Source organism: Rissa tridactyla, chromosome 1 (genome assembly GCF_028500815.1).
Source record: "Rissa tridactyla isolate bRisTri1 chromosome 1, bRisTri1.patW.cur.20221130, whole genome shotgun sequence".
Classification (NCBI taxonomy): domain Eukaryota; kingdom Metazoa; phylum Chordata; class Aves; order Charadriiformes; family Laridae; genus Rissa; species Rissa tridactyla.
Window position 1 is genome coordinate 218,621,857 of NC_071466.1, and position 19,035 is coordinate 218,640,891.

At 48.7% G+C, this 19,035-nt stretch overlaps 1 protein-coding gene across 6 annotated transcripts in view; it reads left to right on the forward strand.

Annotated features, from left to right (window-relative positions):
- PPP6R2 (protein phosphatase 6 regulatory subunit 2) overlaps positions 1–19,035 on the forward strand; it is a 120,432-nt gene that overhangs the window by 50,192 nt on the left and 51,205 nt on the right. For 5 of the 6 annotated variants that reach the window (XR_008466165.1, XM_054200002.1, XM_054199995.1 and 2 more), the window contains 4 exons: positions 4,442–4,628; positions 5,357–5,494; positions 17,075–17,140; positions 18,468–18,580. Coding sequence is in view for 5 of the 6 variants with exons in the window: in XM_054200002.1 (XP_054055977.1) it covers positions 4,442–4,628; positions 5,357–5,494; positions 17,075–17,140; positions 18,468–18,580 (504 nt within the window). In the remaining variant the exon portion in view is untranslated. Of the gene's footprint in view, positions 1–4,418; positions 4,629–5,356; positions 5,495–17,074; positions 17,141–18,467; positions 18,581–19,035 lie in introns of all 6 variants that reach the window. The other variant, XM_054200019.1, reaches the window with a different exon arrangement.

The window sequence follows — 19,035 nt, forward strand, 5'->3', positions numbered from 1 at the left end:
CATCCCAGGGAGGCACGCTGCATGGATTTTTAGGAGCCGTGAATGCCTTTCGCATGGAGCAATGAGCCAGAAAAAGGAGAAATAACTCTTCATATACCCTTGGGGGCTCTAAGAAACGTAACTGTTGTAAAATCACTTTGTAATAGTAACCATAATGTACTCAGATTTAACATCCTCGTAGGAGCAGAAAAGACATAAACAGCATTATCGTGGGCCTGGGGTTTGTTTTTCTAACTTTTAGGAATGGAGCTACATAAATATGAGGTGGCTGGTTAGGAAGTAAATGGGTCTGTGAAAGGGTAAAAAGCTCACAGCTGGCCTGGAAACGTTTTAGTGGCTTGTGGTAAATGCAGAGCTTGTGTTACCAAGATTTTAAAAAATTCCGATGTAGAGAACGGGCTTGGTTAAAAACAAATAACCCGTTGGAGGTAAAAGTACCTCCTCACCAAAGGGAAGTCGTGTCCAGATATGGAAAAAGGATACTGTGGCTAGGTAATCTGTGAGACTGGATGAAGGGATTTTGAGAAGCAGTTTGCCAAAGGCAAGCACCTAACACTCTAAACCCATGAAAATAAGGAAGCCTCTCCGAGAATGTGTAGGGCGGGTGGGTGATCCAAGTGTGAAAAGGAAGATAGGATCATAGCGGAAAATCTAATTAAACCGTCCGTGTTGGTGCTGACTTCAGAGACTTCCCAGGAGATTCCCAAGTGGTGTCTCTCTTTACAGGGGAATAGTCTGAAGAACTGTCTCAAATTGGAGCGTCTGCGGAACAAAATCAGTAGAACAGTTGTTTGGAGCGGCTGGTCTTCACCCGAGTGATTTAGAGGAACTCAAATATGAACTTGCTCACCTGGCCAACCTGAAAGCCAGTGGGATGGAAGTGTCAGACAGGGCACCAGCTCTTAAGAAGGGTCTGTGAGCCAGTAAATCTGGCTTCTGCACTGTGCACGCCAAAAATCTCATGGTCTAGTGCTGTGATTCACAGGCAGGTCTCCAGATGCAGCTCTTGGCCATCCACGGTCCTGCCTTTGTGGCGGGACGACAGGCGTCAAGGTCAGGAGCTGAGTTTGATGGAGTCAGTGAAACACACAGATAATGTTGATACAGCCCTGAAAAGATAAAGACCCTTATCAAAGGCTGTTGAAAAGAAGCTGTCGTGGGATAACAGGGAAGTGTTCTGTCATCAATTAATCACTGTTTAAAGAAAAGAACTACAGATGAGGGAAGAACGGCCGGTTCCAGCTTTCTGGTTTTGCACTGCTGAGTCCTGTGCTGTTTGATATAGTCACGCATGAAATAAAAGGGGAATTACAAATGTAGAAAGTTGCTAATGCAAAATTACTTTGGTTAGTTGAAAGGCAGAGAGACCTTGTGATGTTATGTGGCCAGGCAGCACTCGAGTGAATACAGTCAGTGCTGATGGCTCAAGTTACACGTGCGCATTGACGGGCTTCAAATGAGCTTTTACGTGCCGGGGAAGGCGCTGGAGCCCTGGCGGGCAGCACGCTGGAAATGCTCAGTGAACAGGGGAGGCGTGCGTCCGCGGTTGAGAGCACAAGGCTCTACAGGCAGCGGTTCAGCATAGGTACTGGGGAAGCTATTGCTGCCCTTTAACACTTGTCTTCACACCTTCAGGACAAGAAGTATTTTCCTTGTTAAGAACCAAATGGAACTGTGAGGAGTACAGTAAGACTTAAATTGTGAAGGTCGAGGTGTGGAATTTCTTCCCAAATAAAAATTCTGTTCAATGAATATAACAAAACCAGCCCAGTGCCGATGATTAAGGTAAAGGTGGGCACAGTGTGATGCCCTTGAGAGCACAACAACTGAATGGAAGCTCCGACTGGAGCTGGGAATGGGAGAGAGCCAATGGCCAGCCGAGCATCCTGCTGGTTAAGCCACGGCTCTGGGATGGAAGCCATGTGCCCGTAACTCCCGGTATAGCCAAGGCAAACCCCTGGGAAGGACGGGCAGGTGGAGAGAGCTGTGGGTCTCTCTCAGCAGAGGTGCACGTGCCAACAACAGCGCCTGGGATCAACCCAACAAGTGTCCTTTCCCGTGTCTGGTCCTCACAATGGTCCTGGCAGTTTCTTTATGCGATGGCATGTTCTGCTGGAGACATGAGCATACTGTGAATTCACACAGTGACGCCATATTTTTCCCTTTGTATGATTCCCGGCAATCCATGTGTCCGTATTGTCACCCCAAGAACAGCTGAAATTTCCCAAGACCTACAGTAATTCCCCAATTCCTCCCTGACAGGGAAGGTGGGATACCAAAGCTCAGAGCAGAGGGTCCCAGTTCAAATTTGGGAGGGGCTGTTACAATTTCCCCTTGATTTTTCTGTTAATGAGGTTCACAGCAGAAATCTGACTAATTTTGGCTAAGGGAGGGGAAAAAAACCCAGCAGGTGAGTGCTGCAACCCGGACTCTGTTACATGCTGACCTGTCCTACGGCAAAGGTGGCAACCATGTGGGAGGCACCCAGTCACCTCCGCCGTGCTCCGCTGCCCCCGTTTTTCCTTTGAGATTAAGGCAAGAAAAAATTCTTGCTGCGTCTCGAAATACTGTTTCAGCTTAACCGTCCTACCAAAGTGAAGGTGTTCCCTTTGCGGCGTAGAAACAGTCGCATTTTTGCAGGAGTGTTTTGTATTGATCTTGGCGGTAGACCTTGCGTAGTTACTAAAAGTGGGAAATCTGTTGGGTTTGTGTCTCATGGAATGGCACAATTTTTATTTGGAAGGTGAAAGCACTACTTAACGTATGCACGTTTGTAGCAAGGTCGTACTGTAGGTTTTTTTTAATGTTAATTGAACTGGCCAGTTTTTAAGTACAAAGCATATTTTCTTTCTGCTTTTGAAAAAAACCCAAGGTAACTAGCTCTGCTTACAGACAGAAAGCAGTCAAATGGTAAAGAGTGGCTTTTATTTTTAATCTGTATCGCTTGATAACGGATCAAAACTGCCTTAGGAGTCATGGATAGGAGCTGGCGCTCCGTGGGAAGCTGGGTGTTGAGCATCGCTGCTTTGTGCTCGGGGCTGCCCGACCAGCCGAGCGCGCCCCGGCGGGCTTTAAACAATTAGCGGGGTAAGAGTCAGTCACGGTTTAAAAGTAAAGTCCAGCTGCCTTTTGGCTCTGGGATCATATATATCACTGAAACTGTGAAAATAGTGCTGAAGTTCAGCGCTAGGTTGGATTTCACAGCGCTAACGAACTGCTGTTTCTCGTTACAGTAACTTCTGGGTGATGGTGGCGAGGCCTTTGTCGAAGGAGTTCTCTTAAGCCCTTTTTATCCATGGACAGTAGCTACAATATGGAATTAAGACACTGATCTAACAATGAAACGCTGAAATCGCGTTTTAAAAAACTAAAGACTGGCCAGATGAATGTCGGTGTGGCAGCGTGCGTGGGTGACAGCCCCCCGTGCCCTGCTCAGCCCCCCCGCGGCGTGGGTGACGGAGGGGGGCAGTTGGGGCAGGGGCGCGGAGTGGAGCCGGGACCCGTCTGCGACCTCAGCCCGAGGAAACGTAGTCCTTCGGCAAAACTAACAGTCCCCAAAAAGTGTTTTCTTTTGCGTTGACTTTAGAGTATTGCTTTGTGCGTCTGCACTTTGATATTTGAGACTTTGTCTAATTATAAGCATAATATTAATTATAAACACGTTATTAACTTTTCTGATCGTAAATGTAACCCGTTTCTAGAAGCACCACCTGGAAGAGCCAGAAACAAGGTCAGGAAAATAAAGGATTTCATTAGCTGTCGAATATCATTTCATATTCTGATTTAAGTGAGCAAAATTATCTAAACCAGGCACAGTAATATTTTCTGAGAAACAAGTTAATTTTACAGAAGATTGTAGACATCACTGAAAAACTGGAACTCAGAAGGTTGGCCGTGAATTACGTGCTCTTGTACATAGTGTGTGCTCATTTGGTAGGAGTTTTGTGTTAGATCTAATGTTCTGTCTCTAAATTCCTGTCCTCTTGATTTAAAAAAAAAAAATGATGCTCATTTTTAATTCAGCTGCAGTAGTGGAATGAATAATTTTTCAGAAACGTTACAGAAACCTGCTAAAATATGCATTCTTCAAATCAACCTTCGACTCTGGGGTTAATTTTAGTTGTGCAAATAGACGTATGTTAAAAGACCTTAAGAGATTGTAAGTGTATTGAAACTGATTAAGCATCACTTTTGAAAATCAGAAGTGCGATTTGAAGGCAGCCGCGATGCATAATTCAGGGGTTGAGAGAGACACGGTGTGCTCCAGGAAATGGTGTTTCCTTGCTGTAAAGGTAGATGCCCCTTGTTTTTTGGGTGGTTTGGTTCCGCCCCGCCCCGCCTGCAGCAAGGGCGATCCTCCTGCTCTTTATAACTTGAGAAAGGGAAGGTTTTCTTGAGAGTTTTCATTTCACCCTTAGTTGCTCTGGCTCTGTCCTTGCAGGTACCCGAACACAGCCTGCGAACTGCTCACCTCCGACGTGCCGCAGATCAACGACAAGCTGGGAGGGGATGAAACTCTGCTGAACATCCTCTATGACTTCCTGGATCACGAGCCTCCCCTCAACCCTTTGCTTGCCAGTTTCTTCAGTAAGACTATTGGGAATCTCATTGCAAGAAAAACGGAACAGGTAGTGATTAGATTTGTCCTGACGCGTAAGCACAAATGAATTTGCTAACGTTGTTCGTGTGTGTGGCAGTAGCATCGCTACCCTCGTGATCTTGGTTTATTCCTAGAGTTGAAAAATAGCTCAGTGTGCTCGTTAAAGCTGGAATTGGGACATAGGCCCTGAAAAGTTTCTTCGGGCTTCCTCAGGTGAGGGAGGTGCCGGCTCATTTGCACACCTTTGCGTGGTTTTGGTCTCAGATCTGGGATATTCCTGTGCCACAGCTAAAGCTTTCTTTTTCGTACTCCGGCATATTGATGTCCCCTTTGATCCGTGCCCAGAATCATCCCGTTACACAAACAACGCCTCAGTCTCATGCCGATAAAAGGGGTGCTGAAGCATGAGCTGAACGGTGTTTTAGGAATACTGTGTTCCAATTCAAAATGGATTTTTTTAAATGAAGGCTGTCAGAGAGCCGTAGTGGAATGAAAAATTCTCCAGCTTCACCAGCTTCTTATTTCTGTGGGCTTGGGTTTCTTTGTGGCACAGAGGAAAGAAACGACAGCTAAAAAGGTCTGCGTGAGCATTGCCTGCAAACGAGGACGTTACTCTCTCCTTCTCTGGAGAATTCCTGAACCCAGCAGCCTGGCTGCGGCAGGGTGGGGGGCTGAGAGCAGAAGGGGAGGTGTAGGAAGTTCTGTGTGCCCTGTCTCTGTGCTCTGCTAAACTGATGATGACACTTTTGTTCTTAGGTGATTGCATTTTTACGGAGAAAAGACAAATTTATTAGCCTGGTGCTAAAGCATATAGATACATCGGCAATGATGGACCTCCTGCTCCGTCTGATCAGCTGCGTGGAGCCCGCGACGCTACGGCAGGAAGTGCTGAATGTGAGAATCTACTGCTGCTTTTTCTCTACAAGATTGGGAATGAGGGGTTTTGTTTGTTTGTGTCTTAAAGGAATAGGATTCTTTTTTGTCGTTTATTGTGAGAGCGGATCCACTCTTCTGAGAACTGTTTTTCTTAGTGCTAGAGTCTGCACGTCGGTTACTTTGGGTGCTTCAGCCTGTTCGTGGCTCACACGGCGGAGCAAGCCTGGCCCAGTCACTGGCAGGGAAGACTTCTCAACTCATTTTTCCATCTAGCAACCACTATTTACTCGAGCTGTTTTTGCTGTCGAGCTTTGACAAAGGAAACTTGTAATCTTTCCCAGTGTTCAGAATTTCAGACTGACCATTTGGGACAGTAATTTGTTTAATTCCTCGCCATGTGTGTGACTTGTGGAGATGATATCTCATGCCTCCTCCTTCCCCCTCCTCTTTAATAGGCAGCCTTATAAAATATCCCGTTGAGACGCTTAGTTTGCTGTACAGGTAGGACGAGTTTTTCTCCCCTCGTAGCCCAGTCTGGGTGAGGCCGCCTCAGCCCCCTTTTGTGGGCAGATATGCAGGACTGGAGGAAAAAAGCCTGCTTTAGCTCCCTGTCAGTAAAGCAGAAGAGCGGTGTGCCGTATGGAATGCTGTACTGGAGTCACTGAAGCCCACAGCAGGATTTGTATGTTTGGCAAACTTGGCTGCCTGGGTCTTCTGTGTCTGGACCGTTGACCACCCCATCGCTGAGCAGGTTCTTTGCAGAGCCCTGGGACAGATGTGACCACTGCCTTCCTCCTGGCAGCCTTACGGTGCGTCCTGCAGTACACACGCTCTTACAGAGACGGAAAACAACACAGGCACAAATCGATCCTTACGGACCTGCACGGGCATTCACCCGTGAAGGGAGGGCTTGGGTTTTTGAGAGGAAAGGGAGCAGCTGAGTTGGTTAGACATCAAAGACTAATACCAAGAGAGGAGCTGGGAGGAAAAAGCCTTCGAGAAATGAGTTGACGGGGGATGACGGAGGGTTCACTGGAAGAGAACGCACCTTTGCAGCAAAGGCCAGCCCCATCCCAGGTGGTGATGGCCCGAGGGCAGGAATTGCTCCCCTCTGCTCAGCACTGGTGAGACCCATTGAGCTACTGGGGCCAGGCTGGGCTCACCAGTGTGGGATGGACATTGCAGTAGCGCGACATAAAAGCGTTACCAAGATAAATGCAATTATTTTTTCTTCTGATGTTAAAATGGCATTTTAAGTGAGTAGCGTTTCTCCTGGAAGTTTCATCCAGGAAATGTCCAAATATCCAGGCTTCAAATATTAACCATCCATAGACAGGCAGATCTGGACGGGGTATGTTTTAACCCCATCTTATCAGGTTAATTCCACGTGTTAAAGATTTCACACAGTCAAAAAGAAATGAAAATGAACTGAAGATACCAAGTGGCACTAGAAGTGGGTTTTTTTTCCAAGTAGTCTTAATATATGTATTATCCCCAAGCATTTAAAAATCTCATGGCTTAAGGACTTCTCAGAAAAACAGAAAGCAGTAGCAATATTGAAATTTGGGACTGAATGTTTGGAGAACCCACTTACCGACAATTTTGGCAATATATTCAGAAACTTAAGTCTCCAGAAAAGTTAATTTGCAATCTTCATTTTTGGGTAGGTAGTAGAAATAAAAGTTACGCTTCATGGACTGCTTTAGCTTTTCATCACATCAGGAAAAAAATACTGTATGTCAGCCGGTAGTCAGAGTGGTTGGGAATTGCGTGGTGTCTCAAGGCAGTCTTCATCTGCCTTTGGGATGCCGGTCATCCCAGAGAGGTATCAGGCTCTTTTGAGTTTCAGCAAGAGGAAAAGTATTATTATTAATTTTTCAGGAACTCCTACAGCCGCAGTTGGCTGATCCTGCCAGATTCTCACTCCTGCTCACCCACTCTTCTCCCTCTCCCAACTGTGGAAATTTGGGAGAAGGCGGTCTGTTGCGCGGTGTATTAGATGGTAACAGTAAAACCGTTGTAGCCCTTATCGAACGGCAGAGCAGTGTCCGGCTATCTCCTGATCTGGATCTGAGCTGGTGAGACCCCACCTGGAGCACTGCGTCCAGCTCTGGAGTCCTCAGCACAAGAAGGACATGGACCTGTTGGAGCAGGTCCAGCAGAGGGCCATGAAGATTATCGGAGGGCTGGGACATCTATGCTATGAGGACAGGCTGAGAGAGCTGGGGGGGTTCAGCTTGGAGAAGAGAAGGCTCCGGGGAGACCTTCCAGTCCCTAAAGGGGCTTCAGGAAAGCTGGGGAGGGACTCTGGCTCAGGGAGGGGAGCCACGGGACGAGGGGGAAGGGTTTTACACTGGAAGAGGGGAGATTGGGATGAGATATCGGGAAGAAATCCTTTGCTGTGAGGGGGGTGAGCCCCTGGGCCAGGTTGCCCAGAGAAGCTGTGGCTGCCCCATCCCTGGAGGGGTTCAAGGGCAGGTTGGACGGGGCTTGGAGCAACGTGGGCTGGTGGGAGGTGTCCCTGCCCAGGGCAGGGGGTGGCACTGGATCATCTTTAAGATCCCTTCCCACCCAACCCATTCTATGATTCTATGATTTGTGTGCATTTAATTAACTTCCTATATGTTGTGTCTGATAATCCCCTGTGTGTGGCCATCTTCCATTAAACAGTTCACAGTTGATGGATTGCTCTGTCCATGCGTTGAGCCTGCATGCAGATGTCATTCGCTTGCACACTGGGTGTTTGCAGTGTGTCTTTACGTGCCACATTCAGGGTTTTCCCCATCTGCGCACCTTCCTCCATGCAGCAGCCACTGGTTTGGATAGACGTTCTGTGCCATGGGTTTTGGGCTAGCTGTTTGTCTGTGCTGTAGCACAGTGACACAATTAAACTTAGTATTTTAAGGTTTCCCTAGTATTGGTGTGCTCTGGTATGGGATGGTGTCTGCAGATGTCTAACATTACATCAGGTCTCCAGGCTACGCTCCAGCTACTTCCCCAGTAGAATATGAATGTCGTCTGAACAACAAAACGCCTTCTATGTTGTGTTTGTGTGACTTAGCAAAAGCTAAAAGCTTTGCTGTCCAAGTAGAGTTTAGGAAGCAGCGTTTTTCACTGGAAAGTGCTGCAGTCGAGGGTACATCACTTTGGGGTGTGAAAAGACCACTTTTCCACTTGACAGTGAAATTCAGTTGGTTTGTTCTATGTTTCTTGCTCTCTGGAAAGGTAGCGTTTTACAGCGTCGGATTTATGTAGATGATATTTCAAGTTTTAAGTTAAACAAAATCATATTCTGCATGACAAGTCCCACAGCATCTTTCCTTAGGGATTTGATGTCCATGTTGTCGCTTTGACTGGTACGTTAGAGACTCCCCGATAATTGCACGTGAGTCTCAATTCTCTGGCTTTCCATTTTAGAGATCCTTAGGCTGTGGTAGCAGGGCAGTGCTGGTGGCTCCCTTCTCTGCTCGGTTTTCTACTCAATGGACCTTCTGAAGGGTGTGCTTGAAGTTGCCTTGTCTACCCCTTGCCAGGGTGGAGGTTCTCACTGTCCTAGGGCGAGCGTTTGTCTTCCAGTGCCGAGTGAGGCTGGGCCAGCAGTTCCCCGAGCGCCGTAAGTTGGCGTTGCCGCAGCCAGAGGCTGTCCTGCTTTCACCCTCTTACTGCTTGTGCTGCCCGTCCAGCTCCTCTTGGATCCTCGCCAGCTGAAGTGTTCATGTGGCTGTAAGGTGACACGGCACAGGGAATTGATCCAACTGAAGACACCTCTCTTCTACTTGTATTTTCTGCCAGGATTATTTTCGGCCGTCCCAATTCCTTGATTTGTTGTTGGGTTTTTTTTTCTCCTGCATGGACTTGTGCAATAAGGGAGGAGAAAGGGGCAGAAGATAAGTGGATGAGTATGAGCAGAAAGAAGGTGGCAGTGCCATTTTATACATTCTTGAACTGTAGAACTACAGTTTGTGGTAGTTTTCCCCTTTTTCTTCCCTGATCTGTAATTGAGGGCATACAGTTAACATGTGAAAGTATGATAATTCCTTACCCATTTCCCTCTGCTCATGCATGACAGAGGAATGCTTTGTTTGTGTAGCTCAGATGTTGTTGTTTTGGAGAGCTGTGCCATCAGGAAAATGCCTTGGGTAGCACGTGCTGGTCCTCCATACTTCTGTACAGTGGGGCTTCTGCCCAGCTCAGGGCAAGGAAGCCTCCAGATGCAGCAGCCCACGGGCAGGTGTGATGTAAGGGAAATAACCTGTTGGCTACACTGCGTCTTTACAGCCCTGTCTCCTCCCTGTTCCTGAACTCTCACAACTGAAAATCCTAGAAGAGTCTTCATCAGAAACCTCTAAGGAGGTCCTTCCAGCAGGCTTGTCTTTCAGGCACCTTCGTTTTCATACCTTTGGACGAATCTGACATCGTGCAGATGGGTGACAACATATTCTCTTTGGTTGGTGTCACTTGATCCTGAAACGTCTCTGTGGATTTGTGAAACAAATAATATTGACTTTAAATAATTTACTACTTCTGCAGCAAGAAAGCTCAGATACGGGTTGCTCCTTGAAGCATTTTTAATACCAGAACAGATAAGTGTCATCAAAGAAGTCTGTCCTCTGTCCATGTGTTACTAGCATAAAGTCTTACCTAGAAAAATGAGAAGAGGCACGACCACTGTGAGAAGACTCCATGTCTGGCATGAACTGGGAATTGATGTGAAGCGGACACAGTTATTCTGGATATCTCTTCTGCACTTCATCTCCTCGCGCTTGCCTTAGTGACAAAATCCAGCTTCTGTTGTGTAATTCCACTGAGGAGCATTAGCCTGTCCTCCCGACTCAGGTCTGGAGGAGAGGATCCGCTATGGCTCAGCCGGAGCACAGCGAGTCACTGGGATCTCCCCCCAAAACCCCACCTGTGGGTCACAGAGTGGGTTACACCATTCACCATCCCTGACACGATTTCCTTGGTAATCGGGAGATTGTGATCCCTGTTATTCCGAAGAGAAATCTGCTTCTTCTGGCTGGATCCATCTCTTCTCCCTGGGTGCTGGTGAAGAGCACCCAGGCGTGGACCGTGGCTTCTGCCGAAACCCCTCACAGGCTCAGCGCCTCTGGGGTTGAACTCATCCCCCAGTTTTCACCACTTGTAGCCAGGTGCCCTTTTTGTCAGTCTAACATGGATAGTGATCATAGCACAGAAAAAAACCCTACTGCACCTTGTCCCGCTTTTTCCCGTTACTTTCACAGTTAACAAACTAAAAGAATAAAAAGGGCATATTCTTTATGCTGTCTTTGCCCTCGAGAAGCGGTAGCTCCCAGGGCTGGATGAGACTAACGTGGATATCTTTCTCTTGTACAAAAATTGTCCTACTGCAAGATCAGTCCTCAGCTGAGGAAAGTTTCATGTCAGTATTTCAGTGAAGCGACTGCTGATGTTGTGATCCTTGAAAGATAGATAACTTGGCCTGTTGGTTGCTGCCGAGTCCCTTGTTGACTACCATCTTTAATAATAAAGCACGAATTTTCTTTTATTGTGTCTGATTTGGAATATCCGAGCCAAAGTCACAGTGTTGGGTATATTTTCAGCAGGTTTAAGAAAACTAAGTTTTGTTGAAGTCCTAATATAACAGACTTTCTTAAGCATTGACTCTGTGAGACCTCAAGGAGATTCATTCATCACATAATGCAGGTTGGAAGGCCCCCAAGAAGGTCCAGTTGCCTCTTCGAGTAGGTCCCATTAAGGAGGTTGCTCAAGGCCTTATCCAGGGTTTTCAGTATCTCCGGAACTGGAGACCTGTCTGGCCCCTCTTCCAGTGTTTGATCACCCTCGGGTGGAGGTTTTTTTTCCTAATACCCAGTTGGATTTTCCCTTGTTGTATCTTGTACCTCTCATCCCATCGTGGCACCTCCGAGAGCAGCCTGGCTCCATCGTCTCACCCCACCCAACTGAGCAGTCACAGACCACAGTAGGGTCTCCCCTTCATCTTCTCCTCTCTGGGCCGAGCAAATCCTGCTCTCAGCCTCTTGTCTGATCTTATGTGCTCCAGCCCCGACCATCCCAGGGGCCTCCACAGGACCTGCTGCCCTATTGCAATGTCTCTCCTGTGCTCGCGAGCCCCACCACGACCCAGTATCTTGATGGGTCTCGGTGGTGGTGAATGGAGGGGAGCAATCCCTGCTCTCACACTGCTGGCCGTCCCAGGGGCACAACGCTGACTCCTGGGGTGATGGGTCCTCTCAGGGCTCTCTGGGCCTTTTCTGCGAGCTCTTCCTGGCTAGCTGACTCCCACCCCGTTACTCCATCCCCCGTCCAGGACTTTGCGTTTTGCCTTTCTTGAACTTCTGAGGTTCCTCCTGGGCCATTTCTACAGCTTCCCTAGGTTCCTCCCCTCCTGTGTATCAACTGCTGCCCCCCAGTGTGGTGGTGTTCACAAACTTACTAAGGTTGTGTTTTTCCCATTTTCCACATTTTTAATGAGAACACTTAGAAGTACTGGTTGTCAGTATTGACTTTTTTTTTTTTACTGGTAACCTCTGCTGTTAGGTCTGTCTGGTCCTTGAGCCTAGTAGCAGGTTACGTGGGAGGGAAGTCATCGCAGAGAAAGGTAAGAGTTAGTACTTGGACAGAATGGTCCATCCTGATGTGCGGAAAGTCAAGCAGGCGTGGGAGAAGGTCCGCATGTGTGAGCAGGGCTCTCCTGCCTGAGCCCACGCACCTGCGGGCAGCGCTGAGATGGTGGAAGAGCAGTGAGAGGCTGCCCGAGCAGGCGAGGGTGGTCTTAGGAAAGCTGAAGCTCAGAGAGAGTTGAACCTTGCAAAGGATGTGCCCGGCAGCACAGGGACTGATCCAGGGCTTCACCCTGGCAGGGCCATGGTATGCCTGGGATGTCCCCTGGCAGCAGCGTCGGTGCACTCGTGGCGTCAGGAGGAAGGAGCGGTGGTCCGAGGGCTGGATGAGCCATGGCAGTCTCCCCACGTGCTGGGGGAGTCCCAGCTGCTGGCGAGCAGTGTTTGTGGCGAAACAGCAAACCCAGCTGGTGCATGGGTTCATGGTTCCCTGCGGAAGGGAGTCTCCAGCCAGGCTCATCTGCCACTTCCTTTTCCGTTGGTGAGGTTTGGGCTCAGGTGGCTCTGATGACTCCCTTGAGGAAACCAGTTCCTCCTCGTCTGTTACCGCCAAGCCATTATGCCTGTTCTCTAAGTGCACATCTCCTGGTGATGAAAGCTTTTCCCATGTCGCCAGCTTCCAGCCACTCCTGATTTGTGAGTCTCCATCCTCTAATTCCTGTGTAGTCTCTGGCTATTCCTTCTTCCATGAAAAATTAGGGTCCTGGAAACCCTGACTGTTTCCATGGTCTCTGCAGAAAAACCCTGTTGATATTCTGTTCATCCAGAATCTAAATATTACATTTCCTTTTCACCTCCACCCATGACTGCCATCACCTGGCAGCACAGTGCCGTGATGAGAGTGCATCTGCTGTGAGCGAGGGACATCATCTGCAGCAGTCACTCAGGAGGGACATCATGCCCACCAAGGCAGTCCCTGCAGCCTGGGACCCATTGACCGTGCCCTCTCTCAGGAGCTCCACGTGGGTTGAGGCCTCCTGTGTGCCAGATTTAGTTGCCCCAGCTGGTGGTGGGGACCGTGGCCTCTTGCATGTCACCACCAAGGTTGCACTGTTCTTGCAGTCCCAGCCAGCCTCGAGCAGCACCTCCACACCCCTTCTGTGCCCACTGCCTCATTAACCACTGAGTCCCGGTTTGCCTGGACCAGTTTGCCATGTCCTACTTGTTGTGTGGTGCCTGAGCGTACGTGGTGCGGGTGCTCCCCCGCAGCAGTTGGGCAGAAGCCCAACGCTCCCTGATCAGGAGCTGGCTTTGTTTGCAGACAGCAAACAGCTCCTGCATCAGCTGCCTCCTGCTTGCCAGTCCCACGTCTTGCCATCTTCCTTTTCCTGGGAATAGGACTGGAGATCGAGTGCACCCTCAGTCAGCTTACAGAGGACACCAAGTTGGGCAGGAGTGTTGGTCTGCTGGAGGGTAGGAAGGCTTTGCAGAGGGATCAGGACAGTCTGGATTCATGGGACAAGGCCAATGGTGTGAGGTTCACCAAGGCCAAGTGCCGGGTCCTGCTCTTGGGTCACACCAACCCCATGGAGGCTCCACGCTGGGGCAGAGAGGCTGGAGAGCTGCCCGGCAGAAAAGGACCTGGGGGTGTTGGTCGACAGTGGCTGAATATGAGCCAGCAGTGTGCCCAGGTGGCCAAGGAGGCCAACAGCATCCTGGCCTGTATCAGGGACAGTGTGGCCAGCAGGACTGGGGCAGTGACCGTCCCCCTGTACTGGGCACTGGTGAGGCCCCACCTCGAGGGCTGTGTCTGGTTTTGGGCCCCTCACTCCAGGAGGGACATCGAGGGGCCGGAGCGTGTCCAGAGAAGGGCAACGGAGCTGGTGAGGGGTCTGGAGCAGGAGTCTTGTGAGGAGCGGCTGAGGGAGCTGGGGGTGTTCAGCCTGGAGAAGAGGAGGCTGAGGGGAGACCTTCTCGCTCTCTGCAGCTCCCTGAAAGGAGGGGGTAGCCAGGGGGGGTCGGGCTCTTCTCCCAGGGAAAAGGCGATGGGACAAGAGGAAACGGCCTCAAGTTGTGCCAGGGGAGGTTTAGGATGGATGTTGGGAAAAATGTCTTCATGGAAAGGGTTGTCCGGCCTTGGACCAGGCTGCCCAGGGCAGTGGTGGAGTTGCCATCCCTGGAGGGATTTCAGAGCCGGGCAGACGCGGTGCTGAGGGACATGGGTCAGTGGTGGTTTTTCTCAGCGTGAGGTTGATGGTTGGACTCGATGATCTGGAAGTTTCCTTCCAACCCAGGCGATTCTGTGATTCTAATAATCCAAGCTGTAAGTTCTCTGTCCGTGAATTGCTTACACGTGTGTCGTTCGTCAGCAAGAGTGACACGCTGCTGAGGGGCGCCTGGGCAGAGAGGCTGTGTTTCAGCTGTGACTCTCACGAGGGGGATGCCGAGGGTCACGCTGTCGTGCTTCACTCTGGGTGGGTGAGTACTGCGAGCGTCACCGCTTTCGTTTGAGGAGCCAGTCGCAGAGTGTTCCTTCTCTTGCGAATGTCAAAGTCCATCTCTTCAACAGCAGCCTCACGACAGGGGAACTGACCTCTGCCGGGTTTACTAGGTCCTTCTTCAGTCACCAGATTTTGGTGTTGTTCTTCTGATCCTAACAGATGATTTCAGTTGGGGTTTTTTTCTTTGGAATCTCATTTTCTGTGTCCCTCAGTTCACAGGAACAGCAGTTCCTTTGTTCAGATGAAGGATCGTGCTTCTCTCCCTTCAGGACTTCTCTCTCTGGCCATCCAGCTCCCCCCAGAGCCCACTGTTATGGCAGCCCAGGCAAAAAGAGCAAACCTTCTCCTCGCTTACTGTGTAACTCCCGTTTGTGGTTAATCGGGCCCATAGGCTCAGCAGTGTGGGGCTCGGGGGAGGATGCTGGGACAGAGTAAAGTTGAAACTGCAGCAGGGGGCTGGGATTTAACTTGCTGTGCTCTGCGAGGGAAAGAAAATACACTTACTGCAGGAGTGTTAATAAGTAGTTTTCTTCTGGGCCGTGGAAGTCGTAAGGGTAGGTGGAACTTCCGTAGGTAAAAAATTCCTCTGCTGACACGGGCTGGCAGGTCGGTTCTGCAAAAAGCAACAAACAGGCTGAAACACCCCATGTACCATCTCCACGGAGCTTGTTATTTGAAGAAGGGAAACTTGCAGGTAAAAATTACATACTTTTTTTTTTTTTTAATTGAAGTTGTGCAATGTGTTAACACTGTGGGAATGCCCAGAGATTGCAGCCGGGATGTGGGCTGCTGCTGGTGCTGTGCAGACGGGGGGGTGCGACGGGTGATGCAAAGCGAAAGGGGCAAATAGAGCACGGAGGAAGGGGCAGGAGAGGTGGGTCGGTTTTTTTATTGCAGAGGCTGCCTGTAGGCATCACTGATGGGTTTGAGCAGCTCTTTTTTAGGAAATATAAATGAGGAGAATTTCATTAATCTTGATGAAGCTGTTTCAGTAAATGGCCAATTGACGCTGCCTGAGCTGTCATCAGAAGACTGAGTCTTCGGATTTGAAAGGAGGATATCAGTAGTCGTATCCAGGCACAGGGCGATGAGAAAAGGTGCTCATAGACTAAATGATCGAAGGGGGAACGGACACTTGCTTTGTTAGTGGAAAGAAGACGGCAAGACTGATGTATTAGGACAGAGCAGGGATCAACTCTACTGTGGTGGTCTGGAGAAGAAGGGTCAGGAGTTTAATTTTGATGCTGGGGATCTAGAAACCAGTGGAAGAATCTGAAGAGATGGGTTGGTAGAGAGACTGGTGAGGAGAAATGTCCTGGGAACCCAGTTTTTTGAACTTTTGGGTAAGCTGGATGTCGGTCATGGTCTTCAAGGAAATACTTGGTTTCCCAGCTGTATGTGGGGTAGGGTTTTGGACAACGTGAGTATTTTTGCAATAATAAGGGACACCAGAATGGAGACACTCAGGCACCTCAGACTTAGTAGGAAAACAGCAGTGTTATGCATGGGAAAAGTCCCTGAAAATGGTGATCTGGAATTTTGGTTTGTCAGACATAATTGTACTCAACATGGAATCGTCGAGGACAGGCGGAGATCTGTAGGAAGGTTATTAGAGCAAAGCTGGTAAAGAGTCTATGTAAGGATTATAGCTGAATTCATGCGAATAGATAACATAAAAATGAGTGTTCAAGGGGGGAAGATACGCATAGAGCCTCCTTAGGGAGACGGGGAAGGCAGGAGACTCTTCGTTTTCTCCATGACTCATCTGAAGAGCGATGGGAGATCATTTCACTGCAGAAACCTCCGCAGTCTTTTTCCTTTTAATTAATGTTTGGTCAGTCATTTCAAAAGCAACTGGGACTGCATTAGTTTGACTGATTTCACTGATTAGTTGGATTGATGTGAGACATCCAGCCATTTGCCTGGGATGGCGACCGTAGAAGTGTGAGTGGGAATGGTTGGGTGGAAATGAGAAGCTGAGCTTGCGGATGAGGCTGGGAGGGGAGGACCCGGAGGTATGATTTGCAGATGGCGTTCTTGGTTTGCATGTGGTCAGGAAAGGGAGATAAAGCGATAGCGTGCACTAGGAAAAGGAAGTAGTCTGGAGTTGGCATCGAGCAAGGGGACGGGGTGTAATAACAGCGTTGTAGCATCATCTCAAAGTCTGAGAAGTTATTCAGGTAAACAGCGGTAAGACTGTAAGAATAGGAAATGGTCGGAGCAGAACACGTTGATAATTATGCTGATGCTGCTTCAGATGCGATAATGTTTATGACTGATCTGTTCCATGTTTTCCAAAGGTATTTGGATTTTTAATTCCACGGGCAGGGTGTATGTACTGGTGCAGATGAAAACGCATCTCTCTTTGCGCCTCGGGGAGTTTGCACATTGCCCGTGGCTTTGATTACGAATTAGAAGGAAAGGGCTTTCCCTCCTTGAAGAGCCTGTGCTATGCAAAGCTTCGCGAAGATCCTCTTGTTTTGAATTCTGTGATGCCAAACAAGGATTTTCTTTTCCCCTTCCTTCCCCTCCAGTGGCTTAATGAAGCAAAGATTATTCAGCGACTCGTGGAACTGATCCATTCAAGCCAAGACGAGGACGTGAGTATGACGGGACTGAGTCTGGGCTTTGTGGGTAGTGGGTCCTGTAAGGTCCAGAAGAACCTCTTGTCTCTTCCATAGTGCCCAGGTGACTTCTGGAAGGAGACAATCTGTGTGGCAGCCAGAGGACAGGATGTCCGTCCAAGCTCAATACTAAAATGCTGTCTTGTGTTTTGACTTATTTTACTACCAATTTTGTAGGTCATTCTGCTGCTGCATCGGTTTATCTCGGTATCTGCAGCCAGTGGTAACTGACTTGGGTTTGGGTAGGAACCTGCTGTTTGAAACAGGCTGTTGAAAACTTTTTAACTTAACCAGTTTGCTGTAACTTTCTATTCTTTTTAGACCATAAGTAAGTAGGTATTCCGTCATAAAATCTGCAAGTTGCAGTTCTCTTGGCCCACGAGCAAGGCATGCTGAGTGTTCAATTATACGAGTGCTCTTTTCTTTTTCCTTTCAATAATTTTTACAAAAGATCCGAGCCAGGAGCTCTCGGTCTGGATTTGAGTTTCCTACGCTATTATTGCCCGTCTGGGTGTTGACTGCCCTCCCTGATGCTGAGCAGGAGGAGCAGAAGGAAGGACGCTGATCTCCCGCGTTGGCTGAGATGGGGGCACTGCTTAACAGGTTCCTGCCAGCGCCAGCTCCAAAGCGAACGGGGAGGCCCGGGATTCTTTTGGTGTAGTGTTAATGCGACAAGGTGATTCCCTCACTCATCACAGCAAAAATTGCCCCTTCTGAGAGAAAAACTGGGAAGTAACACGCTGATCTGTATGCCCTCGGCAGCGCTGTCTTACGGGTGAATGCTACATTACAGCACAAGGTCTTACACATACAGTGCTACAGAGAGGCTTTGATTGATAGCCAGAATGAGACGATTAAGTTATCAAAATAGTACTTTAGAGACTTTTAATACATAGTAATTAAATTGTAAAGGGTTTTATCAAGCCATGTATTTTTCTTCATGCAAGAAAACCTCCTGAGTAGTGAGAAGTAAGAATGAAACGCTTGTATGGGAAATTTGCGAGTTAACACACTTGGTCAGGAAGATAAAAAAAGAATCCTCACTTTCTGAAATCTTTAACTGCATTTAATTGCTACGTTCAGGGAGGCCTCCTCTTTGATTTTAAAATCTGTTAATGCTTCTAATAATTCACATCAGCGTTATATTTAACAGATGAATAATCTAGAGCATGGTAGCACTTGTTCTGAAAAATTGATTTATTCAGTTTCTTGCATCCCCAGCTACGTTAAATTTCCTCTGGCGGCCAGAATGAGCCAAATTGAGCCGTTAGCCCTGAAATGTGCCCTGTGTCCTTGTTTGCAGAGGCAATCAAATGCTTCCCAGACCCTGTGTGATATCATAAGATTGAGCAGAGACCAGAGCAATCAACTCCAGGATATACCTGAGCCTGATCCACTTCTCACAGCACTGGAATCGTAAGTACTTGTCAGAGGACTCTTGCTAAACTAATTGCTGCTACTATTGTCACTGCTGATAGCTCCCCAGAGACACAAACTGCAGTAAGTAGTCTTAAGGCTCTGCTTAACTCCTGGCGTTTGTGGCAACCATTTAGCACTGCTGTTAAATTGTAGCATCACTTAACCGCTTCTGGTGAGACTTCTGGGTTTTGTAGCTCTGCCTGAAGGCAGGAGATGGGGGTTGGTGATCCCCAGAGCTCACAGCCGGATTCAGGACAAGGCAACACTAGCGAGTGTATTAAAATGCTCATAGTGCGTATCACAGAATCACAGGATGGTTTGGGTTGAAGGGACCTTAAAGGCCATTGAATCCCACCCCTGCCCTGGGCAGGGACACCTCCCACCAGCCCAGGTTGCTCCAAGCCCCGTCCAGCCTGGCCTTGAACCCCTCCAGGGATGGGGCAGCCACAGCT